We start from the raw sequence: 18,873 nt of genomic DNA, 5'->3' as shown, positions 1-18,873 counted from the left end.
GGCTTTGTCAGTAATCTTTTTTTTTTCCTGTCACAGGCCAGAAACGAAGACAGGACCCAGTAGCGTTCGTTTAATCAGTTTTATTGATAAAGAGAGAGAGCAGGGCTTGCTTCCACGATCCGATGATTGACGGACACGGGTAGCAGGATAATCGTAGGCCGCAGGGATACTGGTCGCTAGCCGGGAAGGGAGAGCAAGGGCGGTATCGAGTCCAGAAAAGAGGTCGGCAACGGGTATCAGGCAGGAAACGGGGCAAAACAGGTCGATGGTCGGGATGGAAGAGCAGGACAGAAACAGGTCGGCAACAGGTATTAGACAGGAGAAAACAGGGCAGGAAAATGTCGGAAGGTATGGAGCTTGCCTAGCTGGGAGCATAGGTTCGCAAACGGTCTGGTGGCTTCCTCTTGGAAGCCGGGGTTTAAAAAGAGTCTTTGAACCAATCAGCGCTCAGGGCTGTTGGCACCAATTGGGCAGTCACAGGTGCCCTGAATCGGAAATCATGACATTTTCCCTAAAAAATCCCTACAACATCAACATTGCAAAGACATTGTGTATTATTGAGTGCCTCCCAGTGGCAAAAAAACAATAATTCATAGAAATAGATCTCTATTTTGATATATGAACTATTAAATATAAGTACATTTTTGTAAAATACACGTAGGTCCAGAAATTTGCATTTATTTGACATATCATGAGCCTCACCTAACGGGAGCTGACATAAACATCTGCATCATTCTGCCATGGGTACCCAGGACCCGAAAATGTAACCAAAGACATGGCAAGAAAATTTGAAGAAATTGTTGCAGTTTGGGTCTCCATAGTTTGTATTCTTCCTTGTAGCACTTGCATGACAGTGGTTGCATGACACAATGCACAAAATGCACAAGGCAAAAATATGAAGATTGGTGTAAATGATTTGCATTTATCTAGCGCTTTTCAAGTCAATGACTTCCCAAAGCGCTTTACAATGTGCTCCATGCAAACATTTATATGTTAATAAGAGAACCTTAAAGTCACATCTTAAGTGGACTGGGAGCCAGTGCAAGTTGGCCAGTACAGGAGTAATATGCTCAAACTTTTTGGTCTTAGTCAAAAGTCTAGCTGCCGCATTCTGAACCAGCTGCAAACTTTTGATGCTAGACATCGGGAGACCAGAAAGCGATACATTACAGTAATTGAGCCGAGAAGTAATAAACGCATGAAATAAAATCTCTGCATCTGATTGGGACAGCATCGAACGAATCTTCGCAATATTACGGAGGTGGTAGAAAGCTATTCTAGTCATATTTTTCACGTGTAACTGAAACGCCAGATTAGGATCAAATATAACACCTAGATTTTTGACCGAGTCACTACACATTTATCTAGGTTCAGGGTAGTGTTTGTTTGAAAACAACTGACGACAGTGAGCTGGACCAATAATCAACATTTCAGTTTTTTCTGGGTTAAGGCGTAAAAAATGAAGTGACATCCATCTTTGAATCTCAGTAAGGCAAGCCTCCAGATTTCTACAATTTAAAGTGTCAGTAATCTGGGGGGTAACGCAATTACTTTTAAAATGAAGTAACTCGTAACGGTAAGTACTTTTTTTTCAGTAACGCATCTAACTCTGAGGATGCAATCATGAATCAAGATCATCTCAGGAGCCTGAGAAAACTTTGACATTACAGTATGCGACCTACAGAATGCTCTTCTGCTGTTATATGCCATCATTGTTCAACAACATGATATTCTCGATTCATTTTTGATAAAAGCAGAAAAGTCTTCGGTTTTTGAGGGAAAGCGGCTGAGTTGGAGATTGAAGAATGAGGGTGGTGGGCTGGTGTTTGGGCGGGGGCGTTTAGCAGGCACTGGGTGCTGCGAGGGTGCGCGTGAGTCACATGGGAAGTAGTCAGGGCCCCGTCACATGGTTTGTGTTTGCAAGCCCAAGCTAACAAAGAAGAAGACTCGCTTTGCCATTCTTTTTTTTCAAACTCCCAGACAAGCTTTCAGCCCTGCTGTCTGTTATGGAAATTCCTGCCATCAATCTAAAGGTGAGCCCGCTTTTCAAACCATTGTTTTGGTCTCCTGTGGCCTTTTGGAAGCTTTCGTGCACTGAGGAAAAATATTTCAAAAAACTATTTGAGGATTGCATCGTTGCTTTTGGAATTCCGGAATATTGGAATGGAGAAGAATTAGAATGACCAAACAACCACAAATGTCAACTGAGCGTTGTTTGAGTTGATTCTATGTTCTCGATGACATCTTGTCATGAAGCTGCTGCATTAGTCACAGCAGTGTTTTGCAACTCTCCCGGGCAATAAATCCTAATCAAATACCACTAATAATCTTGTAAATATGGTATGATATTATTGTGTTCTGAAAACAACAAGGACATTTTTGTCAGGGTTGAAGTTTTACCAATATTATTTTGCTACATGTATTTCCAGTTTTTTTCCCCAAAAGGTGTTTGTAACTCTCTTGATTCATATATTGTTACTCAAATTGCATATTTTAAATGAAGTATTTTTCTACCATTTTTTTCATATTCTGTTTTCTTTTTATCTTTTTTATTATCTGTATATAATCTTTTGAAATGAAAATATAGTAATATTGAATTTTTCACTGAATGATAATTAAATGTATTCATATTTATGATTTTTTTTAGGCAGCCTTTTATACATGTTTTGATATATATAAGCAAAAATACACAACTATTAACAAACGTGCAATTTGGAAAACACTCATTGGTTGATAAATTAGCCTTTATTTCACATAATATGAGCCTCGCCTAAAGGGAGCTGACATATTTGTAATTATTGTCATCATGCTGCCCTGAGTACCTCAAAACCTCAAAAAGGCTGAACAGAAAAAGGGCGCTTTCCTTGCAATTTGCATCTCTGTCGTTTTTATTCTTCCTTGTGCTTTTTAGCACTTGTTTTCAGTTGCACTACGCCATATAGCACCATCTAGTGGTCTAACAATACAGTCTTTCCACTGGTTACTTAAAATGACAAATTAAAGGTACTTGATATTGCCATTCATTTCATGGCATTTTTTAGGAACATTTATTGCAATCTATAGCCATTGATTTATAATTACTGGTTAATTGGGGCAGGGTATCGATATCATGTCATGGTATTGATAACTGCAAAGTATTGATATTTTGAGGTTTTACTACTTAAAGGGCCATTGTATCATATTTGTTGCGATGGTGTGTAGTGCTACAGAAAAAACGAAGACTCAAAGTGACTAAAAATCACTTTCTGTTCTATTTCTTGCCCAGCTATACACAAGGTTTTTGGTTTTTTGGGGTACCCTTAGCAGCAATATAGCTGACAATCATGTGAGGCCCCTCTAGGTGAGCCTCGTGTTATGTAAAACATATATAATTTTTCTAACCTACCAGTATTTAAGGACATGCACGTTTGTATGGAAGTTAATTTGTTTTTGCCTATTTCTCAAATCAATTAATGTATGAAGTTTTTTTCACCTCCAGGTGGCGCTTAGTAATACACAATACCCCTTGAAATGTATAATGTTATGCATTTACTCTTATAGAATAGAATATAGAATAGAATATACCTTTATTGTCATTGTTACAAAATGGGTTAACATATTGTGACAACAAAATTGGGCATGACACTCCAGTTTCACACATTCATAGTGAGGTAAAAAACCCAAGAAGATAAAGGAACAGAGAAGATAAGGTTATAAAACAAGGAGGATAAGGTTATAGTTATAATTTACACAAAATTTACCCAATAAATGTCGGCATATAGGATGTTACACACAGTTTGGTATTGTAGGGTTTGTGCAATATGCATTTGGTGCAAAAATATGATGATGATGATCCAATTTGTATGATGTATTCCTGATGATATATCTGTCTCACTCACTGATTGTTTCTTTTTGGGCGTCCTGATGTTTTCGCCCGCCAGGCCATCGTTCTGGTGCACTGGGTGCTTACTGTCTGGTAAGTGAAAGCATTTTTCTTCACAAACGTGAGGAATTTCTCCCCCTGTCGACTTCCAATAGGTCACCGAACAAGCACAAGCACGCACACGATTTGTCGACATTGTGCACACAGTGTTGGATGTTGAAGTGATTCAAGTTTGTGTGGTCAGGGGATGCATGGCGTGGCTGCCCACCTCATTTGCCTGGGGCAACTTCAGTGTCCTGGCCGTGGGGGTTTGGGCCATCGCTCACAGGGACTCCATTGACGCCGTGCTACTGGTGAGTACTTGCCGTAATCTATCTATCTATCTATCTATCTATCTATCTATCTATCTATCTATCTAGACATCTATCTATCTATCTATCTAGACATCTATCTATCTAGACATCTATCTATCTAGACATCTATCTATCTAGACATCTATCTATCTATCTGTCTGTCTGTCTGTCTGTCTGTCTGTCTGTCTGTCTGTCTGTCTGTCTGTCTGTCTGTCTGTCTATCTATCTTGGTCATATCCCTCAAGAGGGGTGACCGACAGCAAAACACACACATGCAATAACAAAAAAAATAAAAGGGGGGGAAAAAAAAAAAGCAAAAAACACACACACAAAAATTTTGGACCATGGCCAACACAATAGCCCAAACACCCAAAGAAGTTAGGCACCTCTGCACCAAAGTTGGTCATGCTTTCGTCCCTCCAGATGAAACGGGACACCAGAAAGCGGCCACGTCATGCGGGTCAGGATGACACAACACACTCTTCTGTCCGACAACTTTCACTGGTTTACCCCTGCCGTATCATAGAACGCGTCCAAACATCCCACTATCCTTTTACAGCACCTCTCCACTCAAAAAGGAAAAGGACAAAAACAGCAAAAAACACACGGAAAATTTTTGGACCATAGCCAACCCAATTGCCCAAACACCCAAACAAGTTAGGCACTTAAGTTGGTCATGCTTTCGTCCCTCCAGATGAAACGGGACACCAGAAAGCGGCTGTGTCACTCGGGTCAGGGTGACACAATACACTCTTTTGTTCAACAGCAGGGCCCGACAGCTTTCACTGGTTTACCCCTGCCGCATCATACGGGTGCCCAGCTTATCCTTGAGAATGCGTCCACAATCCCACTATCCTTTCACAACACCTCTCCACTCCTTCCTATCACCAACAAGAGCTCTAGCTTCCTTTATATACTCTTTCCTGCAGTGCACTCATAACACCATCCATCCACGTCAATGGCGGCCTTCCTCTTGGTCTCCTTCCATTGACTTCTGCTTGCGGTAATGACTCTATAAAATAGTGTTTCTCAACTATCCATAGATTACTGACACCGAAGAGTGGCACATTAGTCTAAATGTAACCATTTAGTTACAAATTACCGTACTTGCCCCTATAAAAACCTACACCCTAACATAGCCACATAATAAAAGAATTGGAAGAAAACGTGTACCCCAACCTGTGAAAGCAGTGAAGCTTTCATATTTCTCGGCTCAGTCAATCATAAGGGTTTTCAAACGAACACTTATCGTCTCTTAGCTTCAAACTAGTTGTCACGGGACCAGACCAGATCGGAGGCAGGAGGCAGGAAGGGTGAACTCATTCGCGTTAACGATCAGTTACTTTTATTAAGGAAATAAAAGTTGTCCAACACTCAGGGACAAAAACAAAAACAGGCTTACAGGCAAACAGGAACTCAGACTAGGAATACTCACAAAACAGGCTTTTACTCAGAACGGGCAAGTACAGGTTTCCTCAAGTCAAACAGAACAGAATAATGCAAAGTAATGCAATGAGCCCGCAAACGGCAATCCCGACAAACCGCCCTTAAGAAGCACACACGCAAATTGGAAAATCTGCTACAGCCGGTGTCAAGGGGGCGGGGCCTGCCGGTCGCCACGGCGACCATGCTGGACATGACACCAGTCAAAAGATCTCCTTCTCCATTTCTGTGTACCGTCCAAGATGTTTTCTATTTTCTCCATTCATGGTGTTTTGAAAAAGTCGAAAATTCAGCTCGCTTTTAGAGTAAATTCTGTGCTTACGTTTGACCGATTGATTCAACGATGGTTTGTTCTTCCTGTATAAGCTCCAATTCACTACCCGAGCATTCGCTACTGATGTCACTAAACGAAATATGCGCATATAAGCTGACCACCCGGTTTGAGTTTTTTCTTGATATAAAATTGGCTTTGATGAGAATATATACAGTAAGGAGAATATATGAATGAAAACAAATTCAGCATGGTTGTACTCTGTGCTTGAGACGGCGCCACCGTAACCAATGTTCCCTGTGATTTTCCTTACGGGTCTGAGCGTTCACACAAAGTCGGTGAGCAACGCTTAAAACAACAGTGAGCAACCATAATCCCAAGTGTGGCAAGATAATTCATTATCAAACATGTCCAAAACTTCACATCAAATTACATTTTGCTGACTTTCCGGCAATGCAAAATTATTTTTCACTTTTGAATAAATTGACTCATGTACAATTGCAACGGTTGTACGGCCTACAAACGTCATTTGTTTTTACAACAATTCTTTCACAAGATTTCCATTTTGTCATGTCCAGCATGGTCGCCGTGGCGACCGGCTGGCCCCGCCCCCTGGGCACCGGCTGTAGAAGAATTTTTAATTTGCGTGTGTGCTTCTTAAGGGCGGGTTGTGGGTTTTGCCGGTGGCTGGTTCATTGCATTTTCTGTTCTGCATTAGTTTTTTCTGTTTTGCTCTGTCCTGTTTTGTTTGATTCGGAGGAATCCTGTGTTTGCCCGTTCTGAGTAAAGGCCTGTTTTGTGAGTATTCCTAGTTTGAGTTCCTGTTTGCCTGTAAGCCTGTTTTTGTTTTGTTTTGTCCCTGAGTGTTGGACGACTTTTATTTCCTTAATAAAAGTATCTGATCGTTAACGCGAATGAGTTCTCCCTTCCTGCCTCCTGCCTCCGATCTGGTCCGGTCCGTGACACTTTTTTTTTTTTCCTGGTATCTTTTGTGGCATAATACTAACAATTTTGGGGGCTTATTTCGTCGGTTGCACGATGCACAACTGTATCTAATCACACTTTTTAGTGGAAGTACAATGTTGGCAACAAGATTGACTTGGTGTAATTGGAAATTATTTGAATGCAACACAAACTTTTTCTTCTTTTTCCCTGTTTTTTTTCTTTTTTTTTTAATTCCTTTAAAAACATTTCATTGTGTTTATTTTTTCCTAGCTGTTACTTTTTTCTTTTTGTTCTCTATTTACTTATTTCCTTTGTTTCTTTCTTTTCTTTTTTTCTGGCTTTTTTCTCTTTCTTTTGTTTTTTTTCTCATCTTTTCACTACTTTTTCATTTTGGTATTTTTTTTCTTTTTTGTTCTATTCCCCCCCTTCCTTTAAGTCATTTTGTGCACAACTTTACATAATATTTGGTGGTGTAGGGATTAAATAAGCAAAAAACACCTGAAGAGCCGTTTGGGACCCGAAAGAGCCTTTTCTTTTTAGTGAGCCGAGCCGAAGAAGCCGGTTCTCGAAAAACTCTACTGACTTTACTCAACTTCGTTCTACTTCGATATTGACTTCAAAATATCGCATTTAGAACACAACGTCAGGGGAACCTGTGTATTTTGACCTTCATGCACTGTAACTTTGACTTGATTCGCTTCTTAATTAGCAATTTCGAGCCCTGATTTTTGTGAGCCAGCTAGATTTTCTTGTGTGCAGAAAAGCTCTGGGCAGTGCGCGATTGCGCACGCGCGCAGCTTAGAGGGAACATTGACCGTAACGGTATTCAGTTGTTTTTTGCAAGTAGATAAATACATGCGCACAATTCCCAGGCTGTTGCTGGTTGTATTTGACAATACGAGTGATTCAGAATTCATTAGGAGTAGGAAAACGTCCTTCATTATCTGCATTTAATGTATAACGCAGCAAAGCTCCATGTAGTAACTACGTGTCTGTTACCAATTTTTGTTCGTGGCCTGCTACGGTACTAGCATTCCAGGAACGCTTTCCTTTGTTAAACATTCGTGCCAACACTGCCTTGGCAAAAAGAAAACAAAGAACTATAGGAGGGGTCTAATTACACTCCTTAACAGTAGATGGCGATAATGCCCCGCAAATGTGATTTGACACCCTCTGTATCCATAGCATCAAGATCACCTCCCTCTTTGTGAGGCTTATGTTATGTCAAATAAATGCAAACTACTCAACCTGTGAATATTTTTTCACATGTTAAATAAGTATTGTGTGTTTTTTTTTAATGAATCATGTCTTCTTTATCACTCGGTGAGAAATAGTACACACTGTCCCTATTGCTGATCGTTTTGTTAAAAAAAAAGAATCATTCCTTCTAAAATTATTTCAACGTAACTATTAAATCATGTCAATCCTCAATGGAAACTTAAGCTGTGTACATGAAGTGAATGTTAAATTTGGAAGTTTATCCCTTTTCTTTTTTTAAATAAAAGTTACATTTACTTTTAAAACAGCAACTTTCATTGGAACATACTTTGGAAAAATATGTATATTTTTTTTTCATGGGCAGCACGGCGGGGCAGTGGTTAGCACGTGTGCGGCGCAGTTCTAAGGTCTTGGGAACCTTCTGTGTGGGTTCAAATCCAGCTACCGGACTTTCTGTGCGGAGTTTGTATGTTCTCCCCGTGCTTGCGTGGGTTTCCTCCGGGCACTCCGGTTTCCTCCCACATTCCAAAGACATGCATGTCAGGTTCATTGGCCGGTCCAAATTGTCCCTAGGTGGGAATGAGCGAGCAAATTGCCCTGCGATTGGCTGGCAAGCTGTTGAGGGTGTCCTCTGCCCACTGCCCGATGATTGCTGGGATGGGCTCCAGCACCCCCGCGACCCTACTGAGGATAAGCGGTGCAGCTAATGAGATGAGATGAGATTTTTTTCATTACATGCATTTTTTTCTTTATTTTCCAGTTTTGACCTTTTATGTAATATAGGAAAATGAGCAAAATTGTCCGATAATACTGGTGAATAAGTTAATTAATTAAAATAATAGTAAAGAATATGTTAGGATGAGAAAAAAACAAAACGTTTTTAATACATTTTTGCTGCAAGCTTGAATGTAAGGGGGTAGGCATTTAAAAGCATCTGCTTGTGCCTGGTTAAATATAAAAAATTCACAGGGGTTGCATCCGTCAAACGGTTGAGAACCACTGGTCTTAACGCCCAAACTGGCGTTTTCATTCACAACTTCTCACTTGGGTGGAATTTGAACCTCGCACGTTGTCCTTTTCATACACTAAAGTGTTATTTTTCGCTTGAGCTTAGGTAAAGGTTAAATGTTAGAGTTTGGTCTTGTTGCCACTTCTGGGATTTGTTTGGAAATCTTTTGAGATGTCCTGGACAATTAATGCCAAATATGTGCCCAAAGAATGATAGAATAGAATAGAATATACCTTTATTGTCGTTGTTACAAAATGGGTTGAACATATGTGACAACGAAATTGGGCCTGGCACTCCAAGTTCACAAAAACAGGGGTGGGGGACTATGCGCTGCAATAACAGCCGAATCATTGACACACACTGCTCAATCGACATAGAGTTTCTAGCAGTATTGTGTAGACCTTTCTTTCTAATGAGAGAGCTAACTGTGGTCTTTGCGGTTGCTGTTTACGTTCCACCGGATGCTAACGTTAGCATAGCGCTAAATCTCCTGCCCGCTGCTATCAATAAACACCAGCTTGCACACTCCGACGAAGCTTTTATCATCGCCGGCGACTTTAATCAGGCATGCTTAAGGACTGTACTTCCCAAATTCATTCAATACGTGGACTGAGCAACCAGGGGAAAAAAACACTGGTCCGTGTGTACAGTAACATCTAGTTGGTTCCGGCCATCTCTGTCTGTCCCTCACCCCCTCATGCACCTCCCTCCGGAGGAAAACAAAGCCTGCAACAAGGACAGTACAAACATCTTCTTTGTTCCTTTATCTTTTTTGTTTTCTTTATCCTCACTGTAAAACGTGGACCTGGAGTGCCACGTCCAATGTCACAATATATTCAACCCATGTTGTAACAATGACAATAAAGGTATATTCTATTCTATTATATTCTAATCATTTTTGCTATTGCTTCTCTGAAAAAACAGTAATTTTACAAGGGATTATTTTGAAAGGAAATAACTGTTCGTCATGATTACTAACTCTGATCACCTGGAGCAATCTTGTGGGCGCCTTCTGATTGGCTGGCACTTCGCTCTTAAGCGCGCTGCGCCCAGAGTTCCTTTGTCAGAGTGTACATCTGTAACTCTATCCCGTTCATTTAATTCTGCTTACCTGTTTCTGCCTGCCTCCGATCCGACCTGTTTCCGTCCCACACTTCGATCTCCTCTCCAGCCCCGGTAAACCCGACCCGCCTGACTTCCGCACTTCGATTCCGGACTCGTTCCGAGGTGTTCTTCCCGGCGCCGCTGCTGTCGTCTGACGGCCATCACGTCTCCCGCAAGCCCTGAACGCTTCCTTGAATAAAGAACTGAAACGAATGCTCTGGGGTTTTCCCGGTCTGTTCTGGTCTCCCGATACCGTTCTAAGCAAATACACATAATATTCGAACCAATGAATTATTTTTAAATACCAGTGTCTCAAACTGGTGCGGGAGGGCATAAGTGTCTTTATAACCTGTTGTTCAAGAACTGCGAAGATTTGAGGGAAATCTTTTTTAAAACTGGCTTTAATGTGTTATAAAATTCGACGGTGACAAAAAACTTTGTAACTAAACTTATTAGCATCGTCCCTCTTTTGGTCCTGTGCAGTTTCTGATCGGAATGGCTGTGACCATCCTGACTGATATCATCCACTTCGGCATCTATTACTCTCTGAGTGAACTGGCATCAGAAAAGGGACGAGATGTGTTCCGCTTCAGTGCCGGCATGGCCATCCTCAGCCTGCTGCTCAAGCCCGCCTCCTGCTTCTTCGTCTACCAGATGTACCGGGAACGAGGGGGGGATTACAACGTCAACTTTGGTGAGTATCGTCCCGTGGAGGGCAGAGAAACCTACGGAATGAAACTACTCAGTTGCACATCATCTTTTAAGCGTTCAATACAGAAACATGGAAACAAACATGTACCATCAAATCTAACATCTAGAGGGGGTTTGAGTCATGGGTAGCAGGTTAAGAATTTTGTCTCAGACACATTTTGAGTCACTGGGTAGATTATTAGCTGTCAGAACCAGAACAAATGGTAGACTCAACCGCGTAACGTTTCACGCAAAAGTTTATTGGGATATCGAGGAAACAGACGCCAGCAATCCGGTGCTCGCTGGACAGGGGGAGCAAGCCGCTCACAGGATCGGAGCGTGATCGGAATGCGGAAGTGGATATGCCGGGGCGGGAGATCGGAGCGTGGTCAGATGGGCAAAACGGGTCGATAGCCGGAGCGGGAGATCAGAGCGTGGTCGGTGGTCAAAAACGGGTTGTTAGCCGGAGCGGGAGATCAGAGCGTGGTCGGTGCTCACAAACAGGCCAATAGCCGGAGACAAACGAGAAATCAGGAACAGACGAGTAGGATACGGATGAAGACGGGACTGACGGGAGCCAGAGTCAAAGTGATTGCCTTGCGTATGCAGAGGTTAGCTGACGGACTGACAAGGAGTGACTGGAGTACTGGGTATAAATAGGAGGGGAATCAATCAGGCAACTAGCAGCAGCTGGCGGCAAACGAGCGGGCACAAGTGAGGGCAATGAGTAATCATGACAAGTAGTACCAAATAAATATTTTGAAATAAAAAAAATAACCATTTTATATATCATATTGATATTTTTGTTCGGCAGGCACGATCAAAATACCCCCGCTTTGAAATTAGATCATGTATCATTTGGTTTTTTTAAACCCAAACTGAATCAGAGTTATCCATTGTATTGTTTTGTAACTTTTGTTATGAATGGTCTGTGTTTTGAACGGATTGATGCAAATGCATTTAAGTTAATGCCATTGCTACCATAAACCACTCATTTCTGTTATTGCTGAATTCTGAAATTTGAATTTGGATAGGGATTAAAGATTTGCACCCTCGGGTAGACTTGAGGTTCGAATACCGTAGGTCTTTTACTGGGTTTATGGTTGTGTTAGGTTTAGTTTGGTGGATTAAAGGCTCGTCTTGGTATCAAGAGATCGCAGTTCGAATCCCGGCTCCTCCGTGTTCCATATCGAAGTGTCCTTGGGTAAGACACTGAACCCCTAATACCCCCCATAAGCAGGTTAGCGTCTTACATGGCTGCACAGCCGCTATTGGGAAATGTGAAGCACACTGTAAAGCGCTTTGGGAAGTCTTGACTTGAAAAGCGCTTTAGAAATGCAGATCATTCCATTTATGTTTTCAATATTTTATCACTGTGTTTGGGTTATTTTCTGTTACTCTATACGTTTTGAAGGCAGATTTGGGGTAATTCATATTATACAAGCAACTTACTTTTTTTGAAGTGGACTGTTTTGTTAAGATTTCAAAGTTCATCTCAATCGCAGACACACGAGCTGAGTCAACTGAATTTTACATACGTAGTGACATGAATAAAATGTTTTTTTTGACCATACAAGGGTAAAAGCAGAAATAACAACATATATTTACATGCCATTATTGTGTCATCTCATGTTTTTAATTGAGTTTCCCGATTTACCATGTTATAGAGGAGTGAATGTACAGTAATCCCTCGGTTATCGTGGTTAATGGGTCGGCAGTAGCTCAGGAGGTAGAGCGCTCGTCTTGGGATCAAGGGATCCCAGTTCGAATCCCGGCTCCTCCGTGTTACATGTCGAAGTGTCCTTGGGTAAGACACTGAACCCCTAATACCCCCAATAAGCAGGTTAGCGCCTGACATGGCTGCAAGGCCGCTATTGGGAAATGTGGAGCACACTGTAAAGCGCTTTGGGAAGTCATTGACTTGAAAAGCGCTATAGAAATGCAGATCAATTCATTTAATTTCATTTCAATGGGGACCAAAACCACCCGCGAGAAGTGAAAATCCGCGAAGTAGCGATGCCCCTTCAAAAATGCTTAAAAAAAATAAAAAAATATCTATATATTATTATTTATTTTTATTTTATTTTATTATTAATTTTTAGACCTTCGAAGCTCTGAACCCGCGAACTTGGAACCGCGAAGTAGCGAGGTCCCTCATTCCCTGAAATGTATGAACTCCAACATTCCACAAACCAAAAGTTTGACCGCAAACCACATGAGTGCATTATAGAGCTCTGTGCCACCGCCATGTTGTTTAGTTTATTTTACGCCAACAAATCTCATTATTTACAGTCACAAGACTGAAAACAGCCATGAAGTATCCGAGGCACGCCGCGTGAAGCCACTTTGACACAGTGTAAACTCACTTTCATGCTAATTGTCTCAAGATAGTTTTGATCCACTGTAGTCTGATGCACAAGGCAAATCTTTGTCCGCAGAATAAGAGCTGTTGGCTCTGTTTGAATGTTATGGTGAATCAAGTGCACTTGGCAGAATATTTTTGTTATATCATTAAGTCAGGTGCTCTCTTGGGATGGTGCAACAGCACGATGCAAAAACACGAATTGGTACAATCAAACGATTGTCTTTTATTAGGGCTGTGTTTTTCACACGTAAAGGAAAGTACCGAGGTAACAGTGTCCAGAGCGCCAGGGGCAAACAAGTGTTACCAAATAGACAAGCCAAAGGTTCAGAGAATCAAAGCAGTGAAGTCCAAAAGTTCATCAGGTTGTATTCATAGTCTGGGATGTCTGGCAGGGGTTAGGTACACTAAGAACACAAAAGCGCTGTGACAGGGGCACTTGCAATGTTAATGTGACAAGAAAGGCAAGAAACTAGCAAGGAACCAAGGGGATCGAGTACTAGCAAGAAAAAGAGACTGAGCTGTGATAAGAGGAAAACAACAGCTGTGAGGTGTAAAATAGAATTCAGAAGTCAAGTCAAGTCAAGTCATTTTTATTTGTGACGCCCTTAATCACAAAGAGTCTCAAAGGGCTGCACAGGTTATTGCACAGACTATTATTACACCATCCCCTGATCTGGAACCAACATGAGGGCAAGGAAAAACTCAAAAACCTCAACATGAGGAAAATGAAGAAACCTTGAAACCGCACATGTGGTATCCCCTTTCCGGATTACCAGACAACAAAGGATGTTGCAATCGCAAATAATACAGAGACATTGTCCACAAAAAGTATAGTTTATTCATATGCTATAGAGTAGAAGTGTGTTTTAAGCTTAGATTTAAACATTTCCACTGAGGTTGCAGATCGGATCTCAGTGCCCGGATGGAGAACGCTCTCGAACTTGCGGAACACTTCTTGGCTCTTGGGATCACCAGTAGACCGGCGCTTTCAGAACGAAGGCTTCGGACCAGAACATAGGGGGAAATCATATAGGAGCAAGTCCATGTATGATTTTGTCTAATACTAAGAGAACCTTGAAATCACATCTTGGGCTAACAGGGAGCCAATGCAGTTTAGCCAAAATCGGCGTGATGTGATCGGACTTTTTTGTCCTAGTTAAAAGCCTCGCTGCGGCATTTTCTACCAGCTGAAGACTCTTGATTCTGGACTCCGGGAGACCGGAGAGTAGAAGTGAATGACCAGACGAGAGAGAGAGATAGAGCACAGGATTGTGAGCTATGTATACACTTAATTTAGCTCCTATTAAGAAGCACCAATACAAACCCTGAAAAATACTTATTTGCTCTTACTATCAGAAACTTATTAAAAACTTCAGTTCATGCATTATGTGGCCCATTTCACAACACAGTTATTGATGAACAATCGCTGTTTGCAATGTTTCCTTACAGCTAATGGATCAGAAGCAAGAGCTGTCTTATTAGCACTTCAGAAATGCATCACTAAGCCCTTAATAAACAGTCAAGTGAGCTTATTGCAGCTACTGGATCACCCAAGGATCAGAATGTGGGCACCTCTTTTGGAAAACAAATGAAGAGAGTTTACTAGAGACAATTCGGCCTGTTAGAAATGATCGGTGTTTGTGTGGCAGTGGCTTGTTTAACCGCATATTGATGCTCAATGCTTAAGTCACCCAGCAGACTGGAGAATGATATTAGTAGAGTAGCGACTGATGTGTTCTAATTGGAAACCCAACGCATGCCTTCGCATTTTTAATGGCCCTGCAGGCCAAAGCGCATTTGCAATCAGGCGACTGCTGTTTTATTGGCCTTGACTAATGAATACATCGCTGCAAGTCTGATATTGATGAAGATAAGACCAATTTGTTGAATCGTCTCATACGTGTTCAAAGAATGCAGGAATAAAAAATGACGTAAGAGGGAGTTCTTTTTTATTGATACACAATTTCAACAAGAGACTCAGCGAATCAAAGATATGCGTGTGTCTTTATAGTTTTCAACATGGCACGTGTACCCGGTTCGGCCCCGTCCCTTTTCACGCCTGAAGGCGTACATGCCCAGGGTTCCGTCCTTAGTTGGAAGTGTTTTTAAGTTTATGCCAGTTTATGTCACCTTGCCCTCTGCCGTTATTTCTTGTCCTCCCTTGAGGAGGATTGTTTATACTAATTCGTCCGCCGAGACCTTCCCGAGATGTAAACAACATTTCTCCCAACTGTAAGCAAGTCTTTCTACATTTCTTTCTAAATGTATGCAGATCTATTCTACAAATGCAAGTTTATTTTCTACAACAATATCAGGTTTACTTAGCTGCAAATTGAAACCATACATCTATAAAACATATTTCTGGTGATGCATCCCAGGTTTTTGCTTCTGATTAAAGAGACATTTTCATTAGCCAAGCCAACAACATTATAAAGGACTCCTCTCACCACATCTTTGACCTGCTGCCCTCAAGTAGGCCCTACAGGTTATTTCAAACAAGATCTAATAGGCTCAGAGACAGTCTGTTAAAGTTAAAACTTATATAAACTCTATGTTGGCAAAATTACTCAAATAAAAACAAGCATTAAGGTAAATAAAATTCCCAAGCGGGAGAGCCCTATCGGGTGGCCATTCTAGGCAAATGCCTCGGCAGACCTCGCTCCTCCCGTGTGAGAAGCTAACTTTATTCACACAGGAAACAGAAAAATACACATGAATGAGACTTCAAAATAAAAGGATACAAGACTGACAAACGTACAAGAGATGCAATTAGACTGATTATTGAAACGTTACTTCATGTGTGTGTGTGTGTGTGTGTGTGTGTGTGTGTGTGTGTGTGTGTGTGTGTGTGTGTGTGTGTGTGTGAAAGATTGTTTTTATATTTAGGAATATAAAAACAAGTTATATTCACACAGTGAATTCTGAGAAATATTACAACCGAAACGACCAACCTATCACAGTCTCTTCCCCTGGACACTCAAAACCCTAAACAAGCGCACTTGAGTGTGAAAAATATGTCTTGCCTATGTACTGAAAATGGCTATTTATATCTTTTGTATCGAACTTTTTGGGAAATATGTTGCTGCTATATGTTATTCCACTGTTGTTCTGATGTACTTACAGTTTAAGCTAGTCTCCAATCACTACCTCGTGTGTATTTTTATTTTTTTACTTTCAAGTCCTAATCATAAGCAAGACCATTTGAATTCTAATACACATCAATCATGTAAAAATAGCATTAGTTTATGTGTAACAGACTACATGTTCAATTTGTGAGTTTAAAGATTTGTCTTTTTAATTTTGCTCGAGTTGTTGCATTGCAACAGACTACCTATAAAACTTTTATGAGCCATCCTCTTAAAATTTAAACTATGTTTTCAGAAATATTTAAAACATGAGGAATAAATATATTAATGGAGCATATTAAAATGCAAATGTTCATGTTTAATAAGAGTGGTTAGCGCTCAGCCCCACGGTGCCGAGGTCTAGGGTTTAATTCCAGTTACCTCAGCCTCCCCGTGCGGAGTGTACATCTTCTCCCTGTGCCTGCGTAGGTTTCCTTTCGGCACTCCGGCTTTCTGCCATATTTAAAAAACATGCAAGGCAGGGTAATTGGCAGATCCAAATTGTATGTAGGTGGGAATGTGCGTATAATTGGTCAACTATCTTTGTGCGCTGCGATTGGCTGGCAACCAGTTCAGGGTGTCCCCCTGCCCACTGCTTGGGGATGCCTGAAATGGGCTCCTGTCAGGTTCTGGACGGTTGCCATGGTGCCCAGCTGGCACCGCCCCTTGACACCGGCTGACTCGCATTTTCTGATTACTCCTGTGGGTTTGCCAGAACGTTGTTGAAAACTTGTTTATACTTGGTTATACTTGTTGTGCTTGTTGGACTTTGTTAATAATAATAATAATTTCCTTGTATTGTCATTCTGTGTAACAATGTACACAGAACGAAATGTCGGTTGCACCTGACCCGTTGTAGCGAGCCGATGCAGCCGCAGCCAACAGAGGGCGCCGCCGACCACTTTTTGCACTTGGGTGTAACATTCTGAGAGATTCCTGCAAGTTCTGTTTCATTCTGGAAATGCCTAGTTTGTAGTTTTGCCTGTGTTTGACCCGTTTTGTTTTTTGGTCTGGTCCGTTTGTGTTTTGGACAACTTTTCTTTCGCAATTAAAGTGACAGATCGTCTACGCAAATGGATTCCTACCTCCTGCTTCCCGATCCGTTTCATGACAGCTCCAGCCCCTTGGCGACGCTCATCAATGAAATATTTATCTACAAAAAACATACATAAGATGAATATATTTGCTGACACAAAAAAATTCAAGTGTCCTGTGTTCAAAAGTAGTTTAATAAAATAAATTCTCAATTGATAATATTTTGGCAGGCAATCAGGCCATGATGTCACCTGCACATTGCCTGACGTTGACTGGACGGGCTGGCATCAGAAGCTAGAGCGATATGTCTTATTAGCGCTTCAAAAATGCATCATCGAGCCCTTGATAAGGCTGATCCAATTTACACAGTTGTACTTTCGGCCTCCACAAGTGTATTTAGTTAAGTTTTTCGTCAAGGCATCCCAAACGAATATCAACAAAATGGATAAACATCTGCTTTCGTGTGGTCTACTGACGAAAAAGATTAGTAGACATTCAAAAGGAGAGAAGACATCAATGAATTTTGACCAAAACCCTCTTATAAGAAATGTAACCTGTTCTAAGTGGTCTTTCTCAGAGGATTTTTGGAATAAATCTCCTTGGTTATAGAAAGAAGTTCCGCCCTAAAGGGTTTGGAAATCATAGAACACCAACATTATCGGCCCATGATGACAATGATGTAAATAGCGCATACCAGTAGAAATAACAGACAAAAGTATAATAGTCAAAATAACCAACTGGCATCCTTTGCATGAATTAAATACTCAAAATAAACCAAACGTATCAATGTGAGTGAAAGACATTGCCAGAACACGTTTGTGTGGAAAATTTGCATGACTTCTTTACCCTGCATGCCACGTTGCCCCGTTGTGTCTGGTCCAGGAATGTTCTCATGTCCTCCTCTGTGTCCTCCCACTTCTCCTTCCTCCCCCTCTTCACTTTTGACCTCTCAGACCTAGAGACCTCAGTGGACAGCCGCTGCACGACGGACAGTGCCGACAGTGCATTTATCGGCCGCCGCTATTGACTCCCGCATCCCTTTTCCCCTTGCTGTCAATCATCCCCCTCCTCCCATTCTAATCTGCACAGGAAGTGAACTCACGAACAGGGAAGGACAAGGAGGACACTTTGATTTCCTTTTTGTCATTTGTTGCTATATTTATGAGTGTGTGTGTGTGTTTGTGCACGTTTATGTATACATTCACCCTTTGCCTGTGCTTCTTATCATGTATTATTCATGCCTCCAAACAGAGTTCCCTCTAAGCTGCGCGCGTGTGCAATCGCGCACTGCTCGCACATTCTGAGCGCACAAGAAAATCTAGCTAGTGCACAAAAATGAGGGCTCAAAATTACTAATTAAGAAGCGAATTAAGTCAAAGTGACAGTGCATGAAGGTCAAAATACACGGCTTCCCCTGACGTTGTGTACTAAATGCGGTATTTTGAAGTCGAGT

The 18,873-nt window shown here is 41.4% G+C and overlaps 1 protein-coding gene across 1 annotated transcript in view; it reads left to right on the top strand.

Moving 5' to 3' along the window:
- The first annotated feature begins 1,886 nt into the window (after nt 1-1,886).
- Nucleotides 1,887-18,873, top strand: part of agtrap (angiotensin II receptor associated protein) — a 25,407-nt gene continuing 8,420 nt past the window's right edge. Inside the window, exons 1-4 of the mRNA XM_088337297.1 lie at nt 1,887-2,033; nt 3,921-3,955; nt 4,107-4,215; nt 10,689-10,899. Coding sequence (XP_088193423.1) covers nt 2,007-2,033; nt 3,921-3,955; nt 4,107-4,215; nt 10,689-10,899 — 382 coding nt within the window. The 5' untranslated portion in view covers nt 1,887-2,006. The remainder of the gene's footprint in view (nt 2,034-3,920; nt 3,956-4,106; nt 4,216-10,688; nt 10,900-18,873) is intronic.

Source organism: Urocampus carinirostris, chromosome 6, assembly GCF_059441175.1.
Source record: "Urocampus carinirostris isolate Australia breed hairy pipefish chromosome 6, RoL_Ucar_1.0, whole genome shotgun sequence".
NCBI lineage: Eukaryota > Metazoa > Chordata > Actinopteri > Syngnathiformes > Syngnathidae > Urocampus > Urocampus carinirostris.
Note: the sequence above shows the minus strand (reverse complement) of the source record. Positions and strands in the feature narration are given on the sequence as shown.